Consider the following 20,449-nt stretch of genomic DNA (forward strand, 5'->3'; position numbering starts at 1 on the left):
CTATTGTAAGGTTTTCAAAACATTTCTCAAAAACTATTAGTTGTATGCATGATCAGATTTTCATTTAGCCTTCGAATAAACCACTAAATATATGTATATTTTAAATATTACGTACATTATCAGAAAAATAAAAAATATAGTTAAAAAAAAGTAGATTTTTACGTTTAAGAATATAATCAGTATTCTGTTTATTAAAGCCTAGTATGAATCTTATCAAGTTAGTGTTTTTAGGCTTTTTTTTCATTTATTGCAAAATAATAACTCAAGGCAGTAACATTATTTTATTTGTGAACTTACGTTCAGCCGTTCTATTTTTGAATTTTTCGGATAATCAGTCATCAAAGCTCGGTAAATATTGGTCACAGACACAGAGATCTACTATAAAGCTGATTACGCACTAAAAACTCAAGTGTGTGAGTTGATTACTTACTTTTTAAATTAGTTTTTCTATTAACACCATTATATTGTCCATTCAGACTGATTCGTGAATGTGGAACATGCACAAAGGCGGGATTTATCATATGAACCAATCATAACCAGTCATATCCAATCATATCGCAATGAAGGTATTGCCTCCTCTCACATGACTCTCCTCCATTCATTCTCAATTACCCCCCACCAAACTCACAGCACGCTTTAGGGCATCTGTTAAAACTCAGTGGGCTCAGGGGAGGCGAGAGAGACACTGCTTTCTTTGCCTCCTCAGAGGAAACGCCCCATATATAACTATTTTATATCAACAGTAGAAATATGACACATTTCAGTAATGGGAAGGTAATTTCTTCCTTATGTATACAATAAAATGGAAAGTAAAATGTAGAGCTAATTTAGCTGTATTTGACTCTTTTATATAACAAGACAGCTGTGGTGCACTGCGTGAAAGCGAGACATATCCAAGGTGACAAAGAGTCAGATGAAACAATCCTTTTCACCTTCCTACATCACGCAAACCCCTTCCTTAAATCTCAATTTTTCATCAGCCAACTGAAAGATTCAGTGCTCCTATTAGACATTTATATGATCTCCTTTTGAAAACCTGTAATGTTAAAGAATGGAGCAGCTTTCACAAACCCCCTCTCTCTTTCTTCCTCTCAACCATTTCAAATTAAGCCTCTTAAAAGTCATTTTCACCACCGACGCCCTATTAAACTTAATGATCATTTAACAACAATACAAAGCTTTCTGTTTTCACCCAGCCTCAGAGGTCTGTATGCCTCCCGTAGTTTGGTTATTACTCATTGTTAGAGTTTTCGGCTAATTGCAGGTGTAGATGGAGGTAGGGCACCATTCCTCACAGCTCAGATTAGCTGAGACTTGTGGAATTATAGTTCATTTGGCCGTTTATTACACGGCGCTCTGGAATGCTTCATTCTGATTGGTCAGTCGTGGCATTCTGCAGTCAAATAATACATTATGCAACTGCATATTTGACTGTCCCTAGCAACAATGGTCTATTTTTTGTATCACCCTGTTGTGTCTTTGTTCTCACATATTAAAACAATTTCAGCTCAAATCAATCTTTTGTCTATTTAGTTGCTTATTTCATAAGTAGCCGTGTAATCACCCTGAGGGGGAGTTTATTTTGCAATAATGACCGTCTGACTGTGCACATTGGAGTTTAAAGGGGTCATATCCTGCAATTTAGCATTTTATTTTTCCCTAGAAGTCTACATTTTTGTACTAAAAAACAGTTTAAGTTCAGTTTTGCTTGACCATTTTTGCCTCTCAGGCTTTTTTGCTACTGTGCCTTTAAGACATCTATATGTAAATGACATCTTTATGATTGGTTAATCTCAGCATACCGATAAAGTTCACGCTGTCGTTCATCAGGAAAGGCCAAGTTGCTGAATACTGAGTAGGCGTTAATGTATATATGTGGGCGGCATTTTAATGTGCTCGTGATGGTGATGTCACAGTACATCAAACTCCTTATTTCAAAACAGGATAAAAAGCCTGGTTTCAGATTTGCATGATGCTATTATTTATATGATTAGTATTCATATTTTGTTTTATAGTTCTCATTTTTCGAGTTTTAGTAATTTTGTGGAATTTGTATTCGTTTTTGTACAGTTAAGGTCAAAAGTCCCCCTTTCAGAATCTGCAAAATGTTAATTGTTTTACCAAAATAAGAGGGATCATACAAAATGCATGTTATTGTTTATTTAGTACTGACCTGAATAAGATATTACACATAAAAGATGTTTACATATAGTCCACAAGAGAAAATAATAGTTGAATTTATAAAAATGACCCTGTTCAAAAGTTTACATACACTTGATTCTTAATACTGTGTTGTTACCTGAATGATCCACAGCTGTGTTTTTTGTTTAGTGATAGTTGTTCATGAGTCCCTTGTTTGTCCTGAACAGTTCAGGTCCCACAAATTCTTTGGTTTCAGCATTTTTGTGTATTTGAACCCTTTCCAACAAAGACTGTATGATTTTGAGATTCATCTTTTCACACTGAGGACAACTGAGGGACTCTTATGCAACTATTACAGAAAGCTCACTGATGCTCCAAAAGGAAAAACCATGCATTAAGAGCCGGGGGTGTAAACTTTTGAGCTTAATGTGTACATTTTTCTTATTTTGCCTAAATGTCATATTTTTTTTAATTTAGTACTGCCCTTCAGAGACTACAGAAGATACTTACTTGTTTCCTAGAAGACAAAATAAGTTAAATTTACCCTGATCTTCAAATTCAAAAAAGCTCTTAATGCATGTGTTTTTCCTTGTGGAGCATCAGTGAGCATTTGAATCTTCTGTAATAATTGCATATGAGTCCCTCAGTTGTCCTCAGTGAGAAAAAATAGATCTCAAAATCATACAGTCATTGTTGAAAGGGTTCAAATACACAAAAATGCTGGAAAACCAAAGAATCTGTGGGACCTGAAGGTTTTTTCTGAAGAACAGCAGGCAGTTTAAATGTTTAGGACAAACAAGGGACTCGTGAACAACCATCACTAAAAAAAGGTAACAACACAGTATTAAGAATCAAGGGGGAGCAAACTTTTGAACAGGGTCATTTTTATAAATTCAACTATTATTTTCTCTCTGGACTATATTTAAATGTCTTTTATGTGAAATATTTTATTTAGGTCAGTACTAAATAAACAATAACATGCATTTTGTATGATCCCTCTTATTTTAGTAAAATAATTAACATTTAGCAGATTCTTCAAGGTGTATGTAAATTTTGACCTCAACTGTAATAATTCAATTTAGTCTTCATTTATTTTCATTTCAGTTTTAGTAATTGTAATACTTGGCTTTTCACATTTTCAGTTATTAAAGTGATAGTTCACCTAAAAATTTTAATTCTGTTATTAATTACTCACCCTCATGTCGTTCCAAACCCATAAGACCCCTACATTCATTTTTGGAACAAAATGTAAGATATTTTTAACGGTCCCATATTGTACACATTTCTGGAGGTTTGTTTTAGTTGTTGATGTCCTTAAGAACATATATTTGCGGTATAAGTGCCAAAATCCATCTCAATATATTATTACAGCTCCTTTTTTAGGAGCTCTGTCAAAAACAGGTCGATTTTGGCCCATCAAATTAATATTCATTAAGCCTCTCTTCTGATTGGCCTGTTGTTTTCTGAGTGACGCACAGCCAGGCCAACCACAGTTAACTACGGTCATGTATCGTTGTAGCCGAACCCAGAGCCATAGAGAGAGCCTAGCCTGCTGATACTCAACAGGATATTTCAGAATGATCATTAATGTTTTTTCTTTTTCAAACACCGAATGCAGTAAGCTACATAACTGTTGCTTCAGTAAAGCCCCTTTCACAATGTGCGCTGATTCTGGAAAATTACGGGAACGAGCGCTGTGTGAACAAAAGCCAGAACCATAAAGGCAGTGTTGTAGTGATGATGCACGTTATCATGCGACTCTTCACAACAAAAAATATGTGCAAAGTGGAATGAAGCGGCGATCAGACAGAGCCAGCTCCTCACTATCAGCGCTGAAGCACAGTTTGTTCAGGTTAGTTTCAGTTTAGTGAAACGTACGCGTCGCATTACATCTCACATCCAAACGTCACATGTCTTTATGGTTTGTGTGTAAAGCACGCACAGATTCCAGAAAACAACTGTGAATGAACCAAATCAAACAACTCCGGAACAAATCATGGGACACATTATCCGTGTATTTACCGGAATCGCTGTGTGAAAGAGGCTGAAGTTGACGTGCCACTGGTCTCTTATATTAACGTTGTTCTGAAGCCTGTGCGATGATGTAGTTTCTACATCTATCAACTGAATAGCGTTTTCTCGACTTGTTTTCGTGTTGTTGTTGCTTAGCAATGTTATGGACACGATGTTGTCTGGGTTTGACAAAAGGAGGGTGGGACAGTGGTTGGTGACTGAAGGCGGTGACTGAGTAGATCGGACGTCACATCTTTACGGAAGTCACAGCGTTTCGTGAAAAGGAACAGCTACTTTAAGCAGGCTGTGTGCAGTTTACTGTGGATTGACTGCTTTGAAACTCATATGGTAGTTACATAGCCCCTAGACCTCAGTTATGAAAAAAGCCAGGAAATTTCGATTTTGACAATATGGGACCTTTAATGAAATCCGAGAGCTTTGACACTGCATTGACAGCAATGCAACTGACATTTAAGGTCCAGAAAGGTAGTAAGGACATAAAATAGTCCACGTGACATCAGTGGTTCAATCATAATTTTATGAAGTTATGAGAATATGTTTTGTGCGCAAAGAAAACAAAACAATAACAACACAGTTGCAAACCTGTTCAACTATCTTCTGTGATGGTTCCTCATGTATATACTGTATGTTTTCCCCACAGTGCCAGGCTTCCCATACCCAGCAGCCACGGCGGCGGCGGCGGCGTACAGAGGGGCACACTTAAGAGGAAGAGGGCGCACCGTCTACAATACGTTCCGGGCAGCTGCGCCTCCCCCACACATCCCAGCCTATGGGGGGTAAGCAACAATACATAAAACAAGTTCACATAAAACAAGTTCACCTGTAGTCCTCTCTTCTTACAACCACTCCCACTCGTCACTGGGCTGCTGTAACATGCATGCATCTCTACCTTGCCACACAGAAGCAGTGCAGCATGTAGCCCGTGCATCCTGCAAGTAATGATGACAGTCAACTGTCATGCTGTTCTGTCATGGTCGATTGTCTAAAGCGTTTCCTATTTTGTAATATAACATTATGTAAATCCTCTCCAACAACTGAATGCAGAAGGATTTGTGATCTCTGAGCAGTCAAATGATGATTCTGATTATTGTGGTTCTGATTTCATGTATGTAACTGCAAGCCGATAATATTGTTGGAGGTTTTGGTGTCAGGGGCCACAGACTACAGTAGTTTTCACTGTCTGTACTGTGTAAATAAAAGATTCACAGCAAAAATACATTTGACACAAATAATCTACTAACAATGATCAGTTGTAATTTAATGAATTATTGTTAACAAAGATTAATAAATACTTTTACAAATGTATTGCTCATTGTTAGGTTGTTAGTTAATGTATTAAGTAAGTTTAACTATTGAACCTTAAGTGTAAACTAGTTTGTCATGAAACTAAACAAAAAATATAGATTTTATTTAATTAGATTTTCAAAGAATTGTCAGCATTATACGGCTTTGAATGTTGCTCAGAAATTAATATTGTCACCCTCAGTTACATTTTAAATGCCGATAAGTGATCATTGAGTGATTTTCAAACCTTTTCAAAAATCTTTACATTTTAAAAAGTACTGTTTACAAAGAAAAAAAATCACAGCTAAGACTGAAATTATTCACAAAATAAAAGTATGAATGGAATCTGTTAATAAGTTTGGCCTTGAATTATTTTCAGAAGTGTAATACTTTAAAACTAATCCAAAGCAATATGGTTAACTAATAATACTAATAATAAAATTACTGAAATGTGATTATGATTATTTATTATTATATATTTTAAAACTTTTCCAAAGCAATATGGTTGACTAATACTACTACTAATAATAATAATACAATTAATTAAATAATAATAATAATTAAACTAAAATACTAAAATATTCACAAAATAAAAATATGAATGGAATCTGGAATCTTTTTTTGGAATGGAATCTTTACATTACATTACAATATTTCAAAATGGTTGACTAATACTACTACTAATAATAATAATAATAATAAAATTAATGAAATATTTATTATTTTTATTAGTATTATTATCACATCTAAGACTAAATTAAAAAAATAATTCACAAGATAAGAATATGGATGGAATCTGGAATCTTTTTTTGTAATGGAATCTTTACATTACATTACAATATTTTATTAATTTTATTATTATTATTATTGTTGTTATATTGTAAAATTATAATATTAGTTCATATTAATGTTAATAATTTTCAATGTATTATTATTATTAAATAATTTTTCTCATTTTTAACATTTCCTACATAGTTGTTGTTGTTTTGTTTTTTTTGCGTCTTTTAAATTTTTTACACTTTGCTAATGACTAAAATATGCTGTGAGGAAATTCCAGCTCTCTGTGACCCCTGTACAAAGCCTTTACTCCTTTTAAATGATTTCAAAAGTGCTTGTAGAGACCCTTTGTCACTCTTATTCAGTGTGTGTGTGTATTTCTTATTGTGTTCCACTAACCCTGGCTAGAGATGGGGTTGGTATTGCTTGCATGGGAACATGCACTAATATTGATGTGTTTTGTTTGGTGTTTGTCTGTGTGTGTGTGTGTGTGCGTGTTTGCATCTTTCCAGTGTTGTTTACCAGGACGGATTTTATGGTGCAGATATTTATGTAAGTATTCGCATGCCGTCCTTGAATGTTCGTGTACATACCCAACCCCCCAACCCCCACCCCATTCATCCCTCCGACTATAAACCAACCAGCTGATTCATTGTTGTTTTTTTATTGTTAGCATTTTTGAATTCTACTTTAATTAACTGCGTCAAGAGACTTTCACACACAAGTGAAGAACATTCTTCCTCAGCCAACCACAGCACACGAGTATCAGTGACAGAGGAATAGACATTGTTGAGTTTATTGTCAGTTGTGGTGAGACTCGGTGACCTGAAATTGAGCACTAGAGTAGGACATGCTGGGATTGTACAGTTTGAAAAGATGTCCTTTTTGACGATTAGATGATATAAAATGTTATAAAATACTATCAGTTTTAGTATCGTATAATAGTATTTAGTTTTGATCTCTTAATATTTATTCCAGTTTTTAATGAATAGTAAATGTTCAAATTCTGCATGTCTTCAATGCATTCATCTGTGAGTTAATCACATTTTGTGATTAGTGGAAGCATCTGGAGTTTAGGTGGGGTAACTAGCAGGGACCAAAAGCTTGTTCTCCTCAAGGCCATGTCTCATTGCGCCTGACACAGCCTGATGTATCTCCCCCAATTCGCCCTCCTCTGGGACGAAACAAATTGTACAGGGTACAAATGTGCGTGGAAATGGCGGGAAGGCTGCTGTAATGCTTCCTCTGTTCCCCTGTCATTAGCGCAGTGCCACAGAGGCTGGGATTGATTGTTCTGCTGCGATAAGATCATCTAATATTCATTAGAAACTATCCAAGAACTGTATTTGTTTATTACCAATCTTAATTTGCTGAGTGCTCTGCTAAATGTACTGAACGTTGGCTAGAGTCTGGAAAATGAAGCTACGCTAGCATAGAACAGGCAGCCTTAAAATGAGCAAGTTAAACAAAGAAAAACTGGATACATACCACATGCAGGGGTGCAATAAGGCAGCAAGATCTACCAAATATAAACGACACAGCGTGTGTAATATCTCTCCATTTAATCTGTAATATAAAGTGCTTCGCATTTCCCTCATGTGGCTGACTTTTCATTTCAAGAAGATCCAGAAATGCCCAAAGCCACACTGTAACAAACAAGTCCATTTGCAGCATCAGTAATGATTGGAAACCCTCCAACGTGACCTAATCGTTTTGATCCAGGAACACAAGTTCTATCATTAGAAAGTCTATGCTTTCTATTGCTGCAATTATTTTGTTTCAATAACATAAGCTTGTTTTTTTTTTTTTTTTTTTTTTTTTTTTTGGAACAATGCCTGAAAAAGATTTCATGTTCTGTCATGAAACTTTAGATGCAGGCTGATGGGTTATTAACGCAAACTGATGATATTCACAGCGTTAAAACTACTTGGCACAAGCTGATTGTTTCATGTTGCATACACAGCCAATGAGCTGGCTGCTTTACATTTAAATGGCTGGTAAGCATATACTAGAGCAGTTCACAGCGTACTTTCAGAGTTCCTCTGAAACCCTCCACCTCCCCAGCTCCACCTGTATAGATCTGCTATGGGTTATTATATATGCTTTTTGTGCAGCACCTGCAGTATGTCTTAAATCTTCACAGCAGCGTATTGGTGTATGTATCAGCAGTAGCAAGTTCCTGTACTTGCTTTGCAGCAGCAGCAATAATCTACAACAACCGCAATAACCAAGAGCAGCAGCAATTTAGCAGCATAGCAGATCTATTCCACCAACGCCAAATACATTAACACTGTCACATCCATTACCATGCTAAAATTTTCAGAGTTGTTATAATACAACTGTATTTGATGCATTAGTAACAGGTTAAGTAAAAATATAATAAGTGTGCAATATTTTGCATATATTTATAATATAATGTAATATGATTCTATCTCATTTCCAACTTATGATCTATGGTAGAGCTGCACAATTAATCGTTAAAAGATCGCGATCTCGATTCGACCCCCGTCACGATCTTAATCCAGCATTTATACGATTCAGCCAATTATATTTTATTTATATTTTACAAAACTTTTGCTAGCCTAATTACTGCACAGACTGCATTTAAACCTCATCTTCAGCGCGCATTCTGTCAGATGCAATTCATGGCGCCTCAGTCTCAATATACTGTACAACGCGGCATTCATTCACATCAGATGATAACTCAGCAGCAGAGTTCCACTCACACAGCGGCGTAATTTCCACTGGGGACACGCTTTTCAAAATCCCGTTGGCGTCCACCCACTTTCAAATGGTTTTGTTAAAGTAATCTCTTGTATTGCAAAATGCACACTCAGCGCCGCTGAGAGTTTTGCGCGGTCGTTAAAACGAAACCAAAAGTAAAACCCGCACACGCATTCAAAAGCAATTTTAATACCCAGCATTTAGAGAGCGACTCCCCAATGCGCGCAAATTAAGCTACATAAAATATCTAGGCTGGGCTATAATAAGTTTTGTAGTTGTGTAGATAGCTCTGTATCATGCTTGGAAAATTCAGTTTCTATTAGCACTTTGAATATTGAAAGAGTAGTACTTTGATCGTGCCAGATTTATGGACCAGCAGAGCAATGGAACCATATATGAGCATGACGATCCATTAACCCCTTAACTGTTACTCCCATTTTTGAACAGAGACGTGAAAATGAAGAATTGAATCTTAAATCTTTATAATTCATGGACAAGAACATTTAGTAATATGATTTTCATGTACATTTTCCATGTTAGTTCAATGTCTGATTTTAAAATGTCATTCCAAAGAATGAATTTTGAAATTTTAAGTTTTCATCTGATATATCATTTCTTATTATTTCTAATGTGTAATAGGGGAAAAGGCAACAAGAAAGTCTGTTTGTGAAAAAGGTCAGAACTCCTGTTATGAAGTAGATTTTTGAGGTGCACTCTTGAATGAAACTATGAAAATCTTGTCATAAATTATTTTCCTACATAATTTGTAACACACAAAAAAAAAATCAAATATCTATTTAAGAGCCTTAGACCTTTCCAGCGATATATAGTTTGCCATGATTACATTAGGATTTATTTGTAAAATGGTAAAGTAAACTTGGGCATCCCACAGAGTGGACAGTGACAGCCATAAAATGTTGATAGGCTAGTTTTTTTAGCTAAGAATCTTTAAATCGCTTTACTCTGACATAATACCTTTGTATGTTTATTTTTTAATGTTTAATGGTGATTTTTTTTGTTTACATTATTACATTATTTTTCATTACATTTCTTTAAATTTAAAGCAAAGTTTATTTTGTCTTATTTCACTGCTATTTTACTGTTGTTTAATAACCTAATGTTCAGGTGTAAATCTTTAAAATAAAAAAAGTTCTCCAGAATCGTGATCTTTATTCTGAGCAAAAAAATTGTGATTCTCATTTTATTCAGAATCGTGCAGCTCTAATCTATGGGCATTTAAATAGCTTTCAAACTGCCATTTGATGTAAAGCAGTTACAGCAATGTGTCAGGCCAAATTAAAGAGTGCCAAAATGACATTTATCATTTGAAACTAATGATAAAATTGATATAATTTGAAAGCTGAGACTTCAAACTTTAACTAGACCTTATTTGAATTGTTTTTGCTATGCCAATGCAGAAGAACTGTTGTTGAATCAGTGTTTTAAACAAATCAGTTGAGTGAATAATTAAATGACTCCCTCATAAAGACAGTCCCTTTTTTAGTTAAGTGTTTTGAACAAAACGGTTCAGTGAATGATTCAGTGATTCAGTGAATCACCCATTAAAGTCCCCATGAAATCCAATTTTTTTTGGCTTTTAGTATAAATATGTTATATAAGCAATATCTATAAGCTAGACTGTTTCAAAAGAGTGGCAAAATTCGCATTTACAAGTTATAGTCATTCAAAACTTACCATCTCGAACTTCCACCAATATGGATCAATGATTTTGATTTTGATGACATCAGCTTGCACTTCAACTTTCTGTCCAATCAAATGCTCTCTAGAATCAGAAGCATCCTGCCCCCTACACTATAAATAGACGTAGAAGCTGATCTTAAATCGGCCACTTGTTCATAGAATTAGTATTTTTTTGTGTGATGAATGGGGGATATATAGAAGGTAGGATTTAGACAGTGTAACTGTAAATATGCTTTCTATTGTGCTGAAAGAAGTCTGGTTTTGTGCTGTTTCACACAAACTGCTGGAGCATGCGCATACTGCTTCGGTTCAGAGACGCGATAGCGCGGAGCGGATCATGTGCACGAGTCGGCACAGACCATAAAACGTATCGGATCCATTTGAATTCTACACAGAATGGTATATTTTGTAACAATATGAATGGGATTGTGGCTGTCGTTCGCTGTCAAATGCGGCTTTAATCAGCTCAATGGCTTTAGACTAGCCCAAGCTGTGATACAAGCGAAACGCTATTGGCTATTTTATATTTTAAATTACATCAACACATAGAATAACGCTGTGTGTTTCAAAGCACTTAAGTGGACCTTTAAGACGTGTTGCCACCTACTGGCATGTCGATGTAATCTACAATAAGAGTCACTAAGTAATCCCCACCATTTATGCATAGAATGACACAAACACTGAAAAGTCTCAGTGCTGTTGGACTATTACTGGGGACTGGAATTATTGTTGCATAATGTTATATATACAGTACTTGAAAAGTAGTATTATTCTGTATTATATCCCCCTGTGGAGTCCTTTGAAGTAGCTCAGGCCATCAAGTGGTTGTGGCAGGCAAACACACTACTCTAGTAAAAGTATGAGAATCTCACCATGCGCATCAATAACCATGATAAACTCAGTATGTCCACATGTACTCCAGACAGATACAAGCAGTCAGGAGTCAGTGGAGCCCTATCCATTTCTCTCTCTCTTTGTGAGTCATAATGATAAATTGTGGCCGCTCTCCAGATGCGCATCTCAGCATTAAAGTCCTGACCACTGCTCTCACCGCACCTGCACACCCTGTCAGTTTCCCTGAGGTTAGTTGACCAAGCCTAATGGAGCTTCAGAGACATGTAGATGCCCGCGGCCCCCGTCTGTCAGAGATGACAGCACTGGTGACTAAGGGGCCCCATTCGGCCGTCCCGCTCTGCAGCTCTTCACACCGCCTTTAAATACAGCCCAGATGCATCACGGCCGCGTGTCAGGCTCGGTGTTGCGCGAGTAAATGAAATGGCTTGTTAAGGGGCCGGCCACGCAGTAGGAGTGTCGAATTACCCGGTGAGTCATTATGGAAGGAGTTAGAGGACGGAGGTAAGCTGCGAGGAAGTGGGAGGGTGAAGAACATGAAGAAAGTTGTGAGAAGGAACTGCTGCTGTTATGTATGTGTGAGTGCAGGGAGAGGGAGGTTAGTAATTACTACAGCCTGAAGGCCTGGTGTGGAGAACAGCAGGGTCAGGAGACCAGTAAGCCCTGGAGAAACTGAGAAAGAGCAGAGGTGTACAGATGGACTTATCGGTTAGTGTTTTCTGTGGACTGCTAATAGGAATGCTAAAGGAAGCTGTGCCTCCACAAAAAAAGGAACGGATGAAGGAAAAAAGAACAATACAAAAAAATATTAGGAAATAATGGTTTACATACATCTTGCAGAATCTGCAAAAGGATCATACAAATGCATGTTTTTTTATTTAGTACTGACCTGAATAAGATATTTCACATAAAAGATATTTATATATAGTGCACAAAAGAAAATAATAGTTGGATTTATAAAAATGACCCTGTTCAAAAGTTTGCATACGCTTGATTCTTAATACTGTGTTGTTACCTGAATGATCCACAGCTGTTTTTTTTTTTTTTTTTTTGTTTAGTGATAGTTGTTCATGAGTCCCTTGTTTATCCTGAACAGTTAAACTGTTCAGAAAAAAACTTTCAGGTCTTTGGTTTTGGTTTTTCAGCATTTTTGTGTATTTGAACCATTTCCAGCAATGACTGTATGATTTTGAGATCCAACTTTTCACACTGAGGACAACTGAGGGACTCATATGCAACTATTAAAGAAGGTTCAAATGCTCACTGATGCTTTAGAAGGAAAAACTATGCATATTTAAGCAAAATAAGAAAAATGTATACATTTTATTTTGTTCAAAAGTTTTCAACCCCGGCTCTTAATGTATCGTTTTCCCTTCTGAAGCATCAGTGAGTGTTTGAACCTTCTGTAATGGTTGCATATGAGTCCCTCAGTTGTCCTCTGTGTGAAAAGTTGGATCTCAAAATCATACAGTCATTGTTGGAAATGGTTCAAATTCACAAAAATACTGAAAAACCAAAGAATTTGTGGGACCTGAAGGATTTTTCTGAATAACAGCAGGCAGTTTAACTGTTCAGGACAAGCAAGGGACTTATGAACAACTATCACTAAACAAACAAAAAAAAAAAGCTGTGGATCAGGTAACAACACAGTATTAAGAATCAAATGTTGAACGGGGTCATTTTTATAAATTAAACTATTATTGTAGCAAAAACAGCAAAATGCAGTAAAACTGCAAAAAAAAAAAAATAATAATAATAACAATAATAAAAACTAAAATAAAAATTTTGCTCTAGTTCCAGGGAGTACTTTTAAAGGTTTTTCTTTTCGTTCTTGCTTTCTTTTTTGCTTTCTTTGCTTCCCAAACTGTGAGTACTAAAGCAGCTACTAGGATGCCTTAAATAAATAAATGTATTTATTTGTTTGTATTTTTGTTTGTTTTTCATTTTATTTTGTTTATATTTCTTTGTTAATTAATAAGTGTCAGTGTGGTACTTTAATTGAGAAAAAAAGAAACAAAATCATCCTAGCAAAATTACAAATGTAATTTTCAGCTGTTTTTAATTTATTATCGAATAAAATCAAGGTCTTAAAACTCAGTTAAGTGTGTGAAAAAAAATCAGAGACAAATGACAGAACCTATAGTGACAACTTAAGGATAAGTAAAATAAATATAGCTAATTTAGATAAATATTGTTATAATGCTGAAAACATTTTTATGCTCCTATTATATCAAATATGATCATTTGTGTTGATGACACCCTGTGCATTTATTTATTCAAACACTCCAGACACATTTTTGATTTAGTATTTAGTATGGGGCTCTAGGGGCAGATAAGACAAAAATGGTTGGGAAACACAAAGATAGATGACACAAACTAATTGTTATATAATACAAAAATAAAACCGAAACTCCAGAGCACAGTAATGGCCGTGTGGGAGTATTTTAAACAGACAGCTATATCTCGCACCGTCACTGACTATGAAACATCGCTTCTCAAATCAGCAGGCATATGCGATTTTGACTGCACGTGTTTGTTTGCCCTTTTTTGCCTTCCTGAACATCTGATGTTACCGTTCCACATGTTGAAATTATTCCTTTCTCCGTTGTTGGCAAAAAGAAGTAGTGTAGTATGACAGCGCTACATAATTAATCCTCAGATGTATGCATGAGAGGAATAAGAAAGTAGGTTGAGTCACCAACATAAGGCTGCTGCTTTGTAATTAGATTATGCATATTTAATAGCTATGATTATGACATGTGCGTTCCCCCTTTTGGCGAATTCGCGAGCGCCGATGCCGTGAACTCCGAGCGTGTGAATGCGACGTTGTCGCGTGCCGCTCTCCAAAAGCACTCCGTGCCTCTTCATCTCCATGAGATTCAGTCGTACAGTCTCTGTCACTGCGCATAACATCAAACCCAACCTCCCTCCTCTCCCCCTCCCCATCCTCGCCCTTTTATTTCTCGCAAACACATTTTATAAAAAGTCCAAACAGCTGTTGTCGACGTGCCCATGTGAGTGTGTGTGTTGTGTTTCTAGGGTGGTTACGCTGCCTACCGATACACTCAGCCTGCTACTGCTACCGCCGCTGCCTACAGTGACAGGTAAGACACACACCGCTGCCTGCACACCACTGACAACACCACCTTACCAGGCCCTCCGGCGGGGCCCTTAACACCCACCCACCTTCCCCGCCGAGGCGGCCTCGTTCTCTCTCACCCTTTACTCCTCTGAGGTCAAACTCTCTCCCTTCGTCACGAGCAGAGGCAGGCGCACACAAAAAAAAGAAAAAAAAAAGAAAAAGAAAAAAAAAAGGCCAGCCTGATTTATTAGCCTAATTCCCCTTGCCAGTGGTGATGGGGAATATCACGGTGCCCAGTGCAGTAATTGGCAAATTAAATCAAATGAGATGTCACTGCAAATGTAATGGTGAAACGCATCCATGGTGGAGCAACTGTAACTGCAGAATGAAGTGGGATAGACCTGACAGTTCCTCAGAGATGAGACAAAAGCCCGTTTGGCAGGGCGACCAGAGGATGTCGTCTTGGCTGATTTTGATTTCCTTTTCTTTTTTCTCTTTCTCTCTCTCTCTCTTGTCAATTGTGAGTGTAAGCTTATTGCAGATGGCACGCAATCAAGAATAAAGCAAATTCGGAGCCTTGATGTGATTGTAAAACATTCGCATGACACGAAAGCATATCTGCTCATGACTGTTAATGGCAAATAATGATCGTAATGCTGTCATCCGACATGTAACAACTGATATTGTGCAGCCATAACTAGATGAAGCAACACTTGATTATCATGTCATCTTAGCAGTGCTGTCATAATCTGTCAACGGTGTCCCTGCATGCCTCTTGATAAGTTGTGTGCTGTGAATCTCACCCGACCGGTTGTGAGTGGTGCTCATCATCATTACATCATGTTTATGTAATCATCACGGGAGCGTTTGTGCGTGTGCGCCTAGATCCCGGTGTCCACGGTAAAGGCAGATCATTAGTTGCAAATGGGGACCAAACGCACCCGAGCGCTTTTTCTGATGTGTGCCGGGCCGTGAGCTGCATGTCGTAGTGTTTGTAATCGTCGCCAGGCTTAAGATCATGAGCGGCTCGATAACCGCATGTGTCCTCCTCACACGCAGGGACTTCTTCTGGATAAATACAGTAGACTGTCCTCTGAGATTAAAGGCAGACCGTCCTGAGAAACCACGTTATTGATTCCAAGAGCCCTTGTTGCTGTTCTGTGGCTTCTTGTTATGAGAAATCTTTTATGGTATAGCGCTAATCTGATTTTCTGTTGGTTCGATTGCTCTAGGCTGAGGCAGTCGTGTAATGATCTTATGCACTAGCTTGTCCAAGTTAAACATTAAAATAGTTTATTTATCTCTTTATTTACTTGAGTTATTTCCCAATACATGGAAGAGAGTCTGTGTCGAACAAAAACAGAAAAGATGTACAGTGCCATTCAACGTTTGAATGAAGAAATGATGAAAACGGTAATATTGTGAAATATTTTTTAGTATATTTTAAAATGTAGTTTATTCCTGTGATCCAAAGCTGAATTTTCAGCATCATTACTGCAGTCTTCAGTGTCACGTGATCCAGAAATCATTCTAATATGATGATTTGCTGCTTTTTCGTTATTATTGTCAATGTTGAAAACAGTTGTGCTGCTTAATAATAAACTTTAATAGTTTTTTAGGATTCTTTGATGAAAAGAAAGTTTAAAAGAACAGTATCTATTTGAGAACAAATATATATTTTTTGCAAAATTGTAAATGATTTTACTGTAAATACAATACAAAAACATTTGAATAGTAGTGTAGATACAGTCAGAAACATTTAAAGGTAGTATAGAGTTCATTTTATATTTATTCATTTATCATTAAGAATAGCTATACTGCTTTGAAATCTGACTTTTTTCATGGATTGTGCAATAAATAAATAAACAAGAAAATTATGAGAAATCTTTTATGGTATAGCACTAATCTGATTTTCTGTTGGTTCGATTGCTCTAGGCTGAGGCAATTGTGTAATGATCTTATGCACTAGCTTGTCCAAGTAAACATTAAAATAGTTTATCTATCTAGTTTATCTTTTTACTTGAGTTATTTCTCAATACATGGAACAGAATCCATGTTGAATAAAAACAGAAAAGATGTAAAGTACCGTTCAAAAGTTTGAATGAAGAAATAACAGTCAAAATAGTAATATTGTGAAATACTTTTGTCATTTCAAATAACTGTTTTCTAGTTATTCCTGTGATGCAAAGCTGAAATTTCTGCATCATTACTCCAGTCTTCAGTGTCACGTGATCCAGAAATCATTCTAATATGCTGATTTGCTTTTATTGTCAAAGTTGAAAACATTGTGCTGCTTAATAATAAAATTTAATAGTATTTTAGGATTCTTTGATGAATAGAAAGTTTAAAAGAACAGCATCTATTTGAAAATAGTTTTTTTGCAAAATTATAAAATTATTTTACTGTCAATTTAATGCATCCTTGCTGACTAAAATATTAATAAAAAACACACTTGAATGGTAGTATAGATACAGTCAGGAACATTCATCGTTAAGCATTGTAATAATGCTTTGAAATCTTTCTGTCCATAAGTGTGTCATGGATTCTGTTCCATTTATTGAGCAATAAATAAATAAACAAGAATGTTATAAGAAATCTTTTATGGTATAGCGCTAATCTGATTTTCTGTTGGTTCAATTGCTCAAGGCTGAGGCAATCGTGAACTGATCTTATGCACTAGCTTGTCAAAGTTAAACATTAAAATAGTTATCTATTTATTATCTGTTTATCTTGAGTAATTTCCCAATACATGTGGAACAGAATCCATGTTGAATAAAAACAGAAAAGATGTAAAGTTGAATGAAAAAACAGTAATGAAATATTGAAAATTTGAAGTATTGAAATAGTGAAATATTTCAAGTAACTGTTTTCTATTTGATTATATTTTAAAATTTAATTTATTCATGTGATGGCAAAGCTGATTTTTTAGCAGCATTACTCACGTGATCCAGAAATCCTTCTATATGCTGATTTGCTGCCCATTTGTTATTATTATCAATGTTGAAAACAGCTTTGCTGCTTAATAATAAACTTTAATGCAGTTTTTGAGGATACTTTGATGAGTTTGAAGTTCAAAAGAACAGCATTATTTGAAACCAATATTTTTGTAAAATTCTAAAATGATTTTACTGTCAATTTAATGCATCATTGTTGACTTAAATATTTCTAAAAAATCATTTTCATTAAGCATAGCTTTAAAAATAGCTATACTGCTTTGAATTTTTTCTGTTTTTAATTTCATCATGGACTCTGTTCCATTTATTGTGACACTACTGTACATTTACTGACATCAGAGATGTTTTGTGGTGCTGAGTATTTTGAAGATTTGAAAAATCCCCAAGCCTCAGTATCAGACATCTGTGCATATCTCGTCTCGCTTGCGCCACAGACATGAGTGATGTGTTTCAGCTATTGCTTTAACTGTTTTGTCATTAATACAGATCTTAGTCTCTCTTTCATTATGTTCTATGAACCCCCTCCCAAATTGCCTGTGGTTCAGTTTGTATTAAAAATGTAGTTCTACCAGTAGACATAGTCATTGCTTTGCCAGTGGGCAGAGCTAATGCTAATGCTGGAACTGATTAAATTCAGAAAGTTTCCTTAATGTTGTTTAGCTCTCTGCAGAAACCTGCTTGATTGATTATGCAAATGAAGAGGCCTCTCAATAACATTTGAATTATTTTGTTTACCTTTAGACACATTTTGAGAATAATAGCAGCTTTGGGAAATTGAAACCGCAGCCTGACATACAAATTAGGTCCCCTGTACAAATTCCAGCAAAATTAGTTTGCATAAGACTAGTCTTTCATAATAGAGATTATAAATGATTGTTATTGAGAAGTCATACATTTTTTACATTTTTTCGGATTTAAAACGATTGAATTATTCATTTGCAATGTAAATGACTTATAATCTCTCTTCCCTCATAAAATAAATTATTCATGTCTCAATGAGTAACGTTTTTAGACAGTTGGAGTTTAATCGTTCGGTCTGCCTCCGTTAAAATAACCTCTCAGCGCTGTTAGATGTTATCACCTCGTGTGAAAGATATCATCTCTGATCTCCGCTAATCCTGCCAGTGTTTTGACTGCAGTTGATCTCTTGCCTTCCACGGTGGCGGATATCAATACTCCAAAGCTTTATCTTAACGGAGCGCCGCACTCTGACACCCTGCCGTCCCGACGCCGGTCTCATTAGCCGTTAGCCGGCGCATCTGGTTGCTGCTCTTTGTCGGAGCTTCACTCGCTCTCTGTCAGAGATGTCCAGGGTCAGCCTCAGATCTGGAGGTGCTGCTGGGAGGCGGAGTCAGGGTCAGGGCCGCTTCTCTCTCTGAAGTCGCCTTTTAGAGCTCAAGGCTCAGCCGGTCCCATCTGAACAGCTGCGGGCCGGGGCCACGTGGGTCAGGAGTACACGGTAGCCTCGCTTCCTACAACCACCATACTAGCATCGGCTGACCTCTGTCCCTGCGACGCTTGTTCAGGAAAGGTTGAAGTGGCCCGTTGTGCGAGTTTCTGGCACTCCGTGGACCGAGTTGAAACCCTCAGGGCTGGGAAGCAGCTGTGCAGGAAGCTAAAGCGACTCTTTAAACTCTTGTACGAAAGGCCGTTTACTTCGTTTATTAGCAAATTATGCTGCTAACACATACCAGACATGCTCAGGGGTGTAAAAAGCAGTGAGAAATTATACTTGATGGACAGTATGTGATTCTACACAATTAAAAACCAATGCATCAAGCTAAAAACACGCTTCAGGGAAAGTGTTTCCAAGTAAAACGACAACTTTTTGGACCCTTTTTGAATGTGGTTATGTCAAGCCTTGAGTGTTTGTCGTCGACAATAGTTATGATGTAATTAAAAAGCTTTTTTTTATTCAAAGATTATATTGATGTTTCTTTATAGGGATGAATATATGACGAATACAGTTACGTGAGAAAATTTATTTCAAACATTCAGTAAAACATCATTTGACTTGTTAGTTACAAAAATACAGACAACCATTCAAACTAACTTTTTGGAAAAATGTAATGCTTCTATTTAGCAAGGATTAATTAGAAATTATGATGATGAAGACATTAAAGTTGTTACAAAATGTTTCTATTTCAAATAAATGCTGTTCTTTTGAGCTTCCCTTTTTTAGAGAACAGTTTTCACAAAAATATTAAGCAGCACAACTGTTTGTGAACATTAATTAAAATGAGAAATATTTCTTAATCATTAAATCAACAAATGTGACCACAAAACCAGTCGTAAGGGTACATTTTTTGAGATTGAGATTTAGAAATCATCTGAAATCTGAATAAAAAAGCTTTCCATTGGTGTATGGTTTGTTAGGATAGGACAATATTTGAAAATCTGTAATCTGAAGGTGGAAAAAAATCATTTAATACTGAAAAGTCACCTTTAAAGTTGTCCAAATGAAGTTATTAGCAGTTCTTAACTGTAATTAAAAAATAAGTTTTGCTATATTTACGGTAGGAAACTTACAAAATATCTTAATATCCTAATGATTTTTGGCATAAAAGAAAAATCGATAATTTCGATCCATACAATGCATTTTTACCTATTTCTACAAATATACCCTGGTTTTGTGGTCCAGGGTCACATTAAAATTATTTCTAAAGGATCATATGACACTAAAGACTCGAGTAATACTACTGAAAAATTTGCTTTGCCTTCACAATAATAAATTACATTTGAAAATATATTCAAGTAGAAAATGGTTCTTTGAAATTGTAATAATATTTCTCAGTGATACAGTTTCTATTTCTGACTTGGTGGGCATAAGAGTTTTATTTCAAAAACGTTAAACTCACTGACCCCATAGTTTTTGAATGGAAATGTATACTTGTTTTAA

At 36.1% G+C, this 20,449-nt stretch overlaps 1 protein-coding gene across 1 annotated transcript in view; it reads left to right on the plus strand.

Moving 5' to 3' along the window:
- LOC141335580 (RNA binding protein fox-1 homolog 1) overlaps positions 1 to 20,449 on the plus strand; it is a 52,206-nt gene that overhangs the window by 16,529 nt on the left and 15,228 nt on the right. Inside the window, exons 5-7 of the mRNA XM_073841089.1 lie at positions 4,817 to 4,952; positions 6,750 to 6,789; positions 14,554 to 14,618. Coding sequence (XP_073697190.1) covers positions 4,817 to 4,952; positions 6,750 to 6,789; positions 14,554 to 14,618 — 241 coding nt within the window. The remainder of the gene's footprint in view (positions 1 to 4,816; positions 4,953 to 6,749; positions 6,790 to 14,553; positions 14,619 to 20,449) is intronic.

The sequence above is a fragment of the Garra rufa genome, chromosome 1, assembly GCF_049309525.1.
Source record: "Garra rufa chromosome 1, GarRuf1.0, whole genome shotgun sequence".
Classification (NCBI taxonomy): domain Eukaryota; kingdom Metazoa; phylum Chordata; class Actinopteri; order Cypriniformes; family Cyprinidae; genus Garra; species Garra rufa.